Genomic DNA, 6,908 nt, shown 5'->3' with positions numbered 1-6,908 from the left:
CTCCATTCAGCTCCCACCAATCTCCATAGTAAAATAATAATAATAATAATAATACACACACATGTGGGGTACTCGGACCAGCAGAACCCAAATGTTTTTGGATCGAATATTTTTTTAACCTATTCAGGCTAGTCTGAAAAGATCGGTTACGTAAAAAGTAAAAACGCATAATTTTTATAAATCTAATTCTAACAATTTTTGGATTTATTTTGAGTAGCTGGACTGAACTAAAATTAGCAGCTCTGCTTCTAATAAATCATATAATAATTTCTTAACGATTTTTCTTCATCAATAATATTCAAACTCAAACTTGTTTAAGAATCACAAGTCCATTTCATTCAACTCAATCACAATTGGTTTTTATTTCATTAATTTTAAACAAGCAAAATCTCCAATAAAATAAAACAGATCAAATCAACCATACAATAGCACCAATAGATATATAACATATAACACGTTAAAGAGTGAAGTCAAACATGATGCCAAACTTTTCTTATTGGGAAGTATTGCATATCATGTGCAATAGCTTACAGTTCACTTCATCCCCAATTATTTTTACACCTTTAGTCAATATCAATCATTGTGACTTGAACTTATTATAACTTAGGCCCCCTCCCTAAGTTACTGATAAAACTATTTTCCATATATTCAACATCACCATCATCCCAATTCCCAAATTGTGTTAAATTATTCATGAATCAACTGTTTAAAAAATAAAAATAATGTTAACTAGATTCTATTTTCCACATTTCATCGTTCAGTATTCCTAATCCTAACCAATAATACAAGACCATATGAACTATTCTGTACACGCTACAAAGAAGTGTAGAAACTAACTTTTATTTTTTTAATTAAAAATACCAATGCAAACAATAGAGTACATCAGAAAGTATCCTAAAAAAAAATACATTGTACATCAGTAAAGATTACAAAGATCAAAGAATTATGGAATCCAAAGTGACATACTGACATTGATTCATTAAAAAAATATTTTTATTTTTTTAAAAGAAAATTCGGGATCTATTGCAGAGAAATGATCTTTCAGCAAGATTTTCTTTGGTCCCCAAATGAATTTGATGCCTAAATCGGACTTCGCACCCACTGGTCACTGCCTAGAGATACGGCCTATGGAAGCCTCATGCTCTACTGTCTGCTGGTCGGGGTACCAGTTCCTCAGCATTCCACACCCACATAGGCGGCGCGTCGGAACAAATCCGGCAAGTCCGCCCCTCTCCTCCACTCTCCACTGCCGCAATCATATATCAGAACCATCCCTTCCCTCACACTCCGTCCACTTCTCATCATCTCATCCACGCACCACCCATTCACTTGGATCAGCACCACCTTGTCTCCCAATCCTATACAGCTAAATCTCATCCTCGTGTCCACCCTCACCTGCACGGGAAACGGCGGACTCTTGATTCTGCACCAGTCTCCGAACCCCCCTCCGCCGCCGTGGTTGGAGCTTTTTCTACGAGCGTCGAATTTCCAGAACGATAGCTCCACAGCGTGACTGGTTAAAACATACACGTTCCCGGCAGCAGCGCAAGCCGCCACCACACATCCTCCCCCCGGGACCGTTCGGCTTCTGAGCCAGGTTCGAGCCTCCACATCGAACAAATCCATGGAGCTCGCATACGCAGCGTGCGCGTCAGCCCCACCGGTGGCGCGTGAGAATTCGTTACCCTCCCCCGCCGCGCCTATTCTGAGTCCACCGATAATGAAGAATAATCCATCAACGGAAACCCCAATACAACCATATCGTCTCCTCTGCGCGTAGGAGACCACGCTCCAGGTATCTGAATCTGGATCATATTCTTCCACCGCCGTGGACCTTGAACCACCACCGGCGACATAGATTTTCCCGGACACAACTGCAGAAGCGAATTTTTTCCGAGGAAAATTCATCGCCGATCTAGGACTTAAGGTGCTGGTCCAAGTATCATACCTGACCATCGCATTCCTCCCGATGACGAATATTCTGGGGCCAATGGAAGCCAATCGCGCATGAGCCAACAAGAAATGGAAATCATCAAGCGCAACGGCATCGTAACAAGGGTGGAACAGAGCGATCTTCCAGGCACCATCGGTGAGAGAGGCAGCGCAGAAACCAGAATCAGTGGCAACGACGGCGAATACAGAGTGGTGAAGAAGGGAGCGGCGGCGACGGAGATCGGAGAAATGTGACGAGTGAAGAAGGCGGGCCCAGCGGCGGCAGACGAGGGAGAGAGAAGGGAGTGAAGATGGTGGGACCCTACAGAGGCATTCCAAAACGACGTCGTCGGGAAGGGAAGTTATGGTGGTGGTGGTGATGGGAAGAGTGGTGGTGGGATGGTAAGGCTGAGGACAAATGGTGGTGGTTTGGTGAGGATTAGGGAAGCATGTTTTCATGATCCATGTGAAGTGGCGGGAATTGCAGCGTTCTCTCTCTGAACTCATGAGAGAGGGAGAGAGAAGTCGCAGGTGGCGAAGAAGATTGTGAGGAACTGAAGAGAGAGAGAGAGACCCATATCCTACGAAATTTATCTGACAAAAAAAAAAAAATAAAATAAACCCACCCAAAACGGCTTTGAGTGTGAGTTATGATATGGTACATTCAAGCATACGGGTATTCAAAGAGGTGGCTCCTTCGCACCTCATACGATGAGAAGGTACATGTTTTGGACGGTTTAGGTTTAATAGTTTTTATTTTATATTTTTTAAAATAAAAAATTTGTGAAAATTATAAAAAAATTTAATAAATTTGTTCGACAGTTTCAACAATTATGATTTAATATGAATAATTTACATTTAATCTTAAAAATTTTATAATTTGATTATCCAGATATATTCTGGACAATACAAGTTTAATATTAATTTTTTATAATTTTTATAAAATTTTAATATTAAATATAGACTATTAATATTAAATTTGAACTATCTAAATCAGTAAAAAAATTTATTAAATTTTTTTACAAAATTTCATGAATTTTTTATTTAAAAAATATAACATAAAAAAATTAAATTTAGACAATATAAATCATGCACCTTCTTAATAGAGGTGCAAATTCAAGGGAAGCCTACTCTAGTATTTTGTGAGTCATTAGCTAGCAGTTTCATAACCCTTAAGCCCTATTTGGTAGGACTCAATTTATTGGGATTAGAATTGGTATTATAATTGGTTAGTAAGAATGAGGCTTTAAAATTATATTTGGTATGAAATAATATTTGTAGGAAATACTTGCATTGATTTTATTTTATAATTAAATATGAATTATGAGAAAACTATAATGTCTTTAAAATAATAAAAAGAAAAAACTATAACCTAGCTCATCTAACTCTCGCGATCACTCCTTTTCTCCCCAAAGAACGACCACGACGATGCAAAAGACCATTCCTTTTGCTCTCTCTGACCACACACGAAGGTTCTCCTTCTCCTTGCCTTCTTTTTCTTTATTCTTATTCTTTTGATTTTTCATCATGCTTATCTGATGGAAATCGAAGTAGATTGATTGACTAATAGAGATCTATGCAGTGAGGCCTTCACCAACAATGTAGATCAATAGAGTGATGGAGATCAATGGAGTGAGACCTTTCTCTTCTCTATTTTCAGTCACCGACATGAAAGTCGAGAGATGCCATTTGTCAGCATTGGATTAGACAAGTAAAGTTACCCTTAAATAAACATTGTAATCTTCCTATCTATTCATTATTAACTCTTAACCAAAGTAATCAAGAGTATAAACTCAATAAAAATGACCAAGTTTTCACAATTTCATAAATGGGATAAAAGCATTTACACAAATAACAAATGGGATTCACAAATTTTAACAAATTGTAGATGGGATTCTAAAATTTCAACCATTAAAATGCTCCGTATGCTTTTAATGTAATCAAATCAGAGTTTAAAACGTTTACGGAAGCCTAGGAATCAAGAAAAATCAAAACATTTGCATCAAAAATTCAAAACAGTAAAACTAGAGAAAAACAGCACATGCGTAATGGCTAAGCACTCCCGCGCCATAACATGCATGTCTCTGTGCCATGTACTGCCGTGCATTGCATGATTTTTGACAGCGAACTTTTGCAGTCCAAATGATAGCATAGGGGATGAATTTTCATCGCGTCTTAAATCTCCATCTGATATCTGATTCATGTGATTTTGGTATTTACAAAGAGCTTTCTTTTAATTTTAACTGATGGCATAAGTTTCACAACCAAATTCATTTTCTATCAAAAGTTTGACCCCCAAACCCATATTCACTCATTTTTCACAAAAACTTATAACTAGGGTGTCAAAATTCCAACCAATGTGCCAAAGCTTGTACTAACTTTTAGACCCTACTCATTAGACCATTTTAAACTCATGTAACACACCACACATATACAAATACACATATATCATAAATCCACCACTCAACCCCTAAATTCATAAAACACAAGAGAAGGAAAATTTGCACAAATCATCAATATTCATTTCAAAACAATTCAAAATACACATTTCCTACTTGCATAAATATTTCGATCTTATACAAGGTTTATAATCACAACTCACTAACTCAAAGTATAAAATACATAAGATTTTTATAACAATAATGCAAGTAGCTCAAAATAATAGAATGAATTCTAGTTAGAAAATTAAGAACATAAATACACGTAAAAACTAATTTAAGAGGTCTACTATTAGTAGGATTTACACCAAAATTCTAAGCCTCAACACATTTTTCCAATTTAGATTCGATAAGCTAAGCCCTGAAAATATTAAAAAATAAGGAGTAAGTATAACTATTCAGTAACTAAGGTTCACCTAGTCTATACAGTTGTATATCAATTAAATATAGATACAAATGGTAATATACTAAATCATCGTACACATATGACAAATAGCCATGACTACAACAATAACAATGATGTGACCAAATGTGCAACACATGTCACATGTCATATCACAAATATACACATCGTAGGGTCATAAAAATAACAACCATGCACCCCTAAAACATGCTGAACCACAATAATAACAATCATGTGGTCGAAGCTAAATGTATGAACAATGCCAGCCATATATCCTCTTATTACCTCTAACATGAAATCGATGGCTATTAAGTTACTATGTCCATAACTCAGATTAACACAGCCTTCCACTTGTAAGGAGCTACTGGGCTAGGGTTAACCTACTCACTTGTGTACCTCAATTTTCCTTAATACTAACAACTATGGAGTGTCGTACCCCTAATCTAGCCTTCTTATGAATCGGTAGATACTAGTTAGGTTCAAATCCCTTAAAGAACAAGCGAGACAGTCTCGAATCAATCATAAGACAATGGTTACCTTCTAATTCCAATGGTTGGTAATAGGGAAAGCTTTCGCTTCTAATAGTAAGCTACCAATGCTAAGTGGATTTACCAATCTACTCCTTTCCTTCATACTATGCACATAATGACACATATTATGCAATTCAACCATTAATCACATCATATCCCATTCACACTATTTACCTTATCCATTAATCTCCTTATGCCAAATGTCACGCATTCTTAGTCCTCTACATATCAAATATCGCATATTTTTCATTCATTACATAAGTAAAAATATGTACATTGTATTCTACAATTTAAAGCAATTTCACACATTGCCAAGTTTGCATTAATGGATATTCAAGATACCAAACATGTTTAAATCCTATAAATTCAACAAATAATTAACACACAATTACCCAAACTATATTTTCCCCAATTACCTCAAACCTTTAAGAAGTTAAAGGTTTACCCCTCAATATAACCACTTCTAAATCTTCCAAATTAGCTTGAATGATTCCAATTGAGTTAATCTACAACTAATCATAAGAACATTCATTAATGTTCCTCTTTGAGAAATTTTCCCAACATTTAACTACACACACACACTCATTCCATCAATATCATAAATTCACTACTCCCCATACCCAATAGATTTACTAAATTTCATTGACCCACATTGTTATTAATGAGTTACTAAACCATCATTAATGGCCATCAAACATTTTCAACAAATTCATATATTACTAATTTTAGATATTAATTGAAATATCTCACTTAATCAAACACCATTTATTACTAATTTTAGATATTACTTGAAATATCTCACTTAATCAAACACCATTAACAATTTAAATCCATGATAATTAAGGGATTTACCTTTATAGAGATTACTAAGTTTTGATTTCAAATCAAGCGATCTTAAGTTTTCATAATTAAAATGAGTTTAAATCATTTATAAACTTTTATATTAGAGTAAAATAAGTTACAAAAGTATAAGATACTTTAAAGGAGTGAAAAAAATTGAAAACAGATGGAAAAACATCAATTTGTTGAAAAACAGAGCAATGCGCTGTGGCTTATGCACACCGCAGCATGTTGCTCTGTGCCACATGCCATGGCGTGTTGCATGTTTTATGACAGCAAATTCTGTTGTCATTTGATAGCAAAATCGGGCAACTTTCGGCATGCTCCAAATCTCCGTCTGACGTCTGAATGATACGATCTAGGTATCTATAGAATGTTCTTTTCGTAAACTAGCTAATGGCATGGACTTCACTTTTAAACAAGTCAAATCAGGAAGTTGGACACCCAAACATATTTTATCACTTTTCACAACTTCACACATAAAAGGGTGTCTAAAACCTATAACAAGTGCCAAACGCTATTCCTAACACCCAGATCATGTTCATTAAACCTAAAATGACTAGTACACACATCATATGCATGCAATTACCAGTATAACACAAAATCACTCCTCAATCCCTTTAATACTAAAAATAAGGGGAAGATAATTTGCATTGCATTACATCAAAATAAATCATTACACATTTAAAATAATATTTTTACACTTGCACTAGTATTTTAACCTTATAAACATATAAAAATTAATCATAATCATACCTTAGGGCC

The 6,908-nt window shown here is 35.3% G+C and overlaps 1 protein-coding gene across 1 annotated transcript; it reads right to left on the bottom strand.

Moving 5' to 3' along the window:
• Positions 1 to 926: 926 nt before the first annotated feature.
• Positions 927 to 2,554, bottom strand: LOC129303559 (F-box/kelch-repeat protein At5g26960-like). The gene has a single exon (XM_054942948.1). The coding sequence runs from the start codon at positions 2,437 to 2,439 to the stop codon at positions 1,174 to 1,176; it is 1,266 nt and encodes a 421-aa protein (XP_054798923.1). The 5' UTR covers positions 2,440 to 2,554; the 3' UTR covers positions 927 to 1,173.
• Between the last annotated feature and the right edge of the window lie 4,354 nt (positions 2,555 to 6,908).

Source organism: Prosopis cineraria, unplaced genomic scaffold (genome assembly GCF_029017545.1).
Source record: "Prosopis cineraria cultivar Desert tree isolate PC_DT_omini unplaced genomic scaffold, ASM2901754v1 PC2, whole genome shotgun sequence".
Classification (NCBI taxonomy): Eukaryota; Viridiplantae; Streptophyta; class Magnoliopsida; order Fabales; family Fabaceae; genus Prosopis; species Prosopis cineraria.
This window is presented reverse-complemented; position numbering and strand designations above follow the sequence as displayed.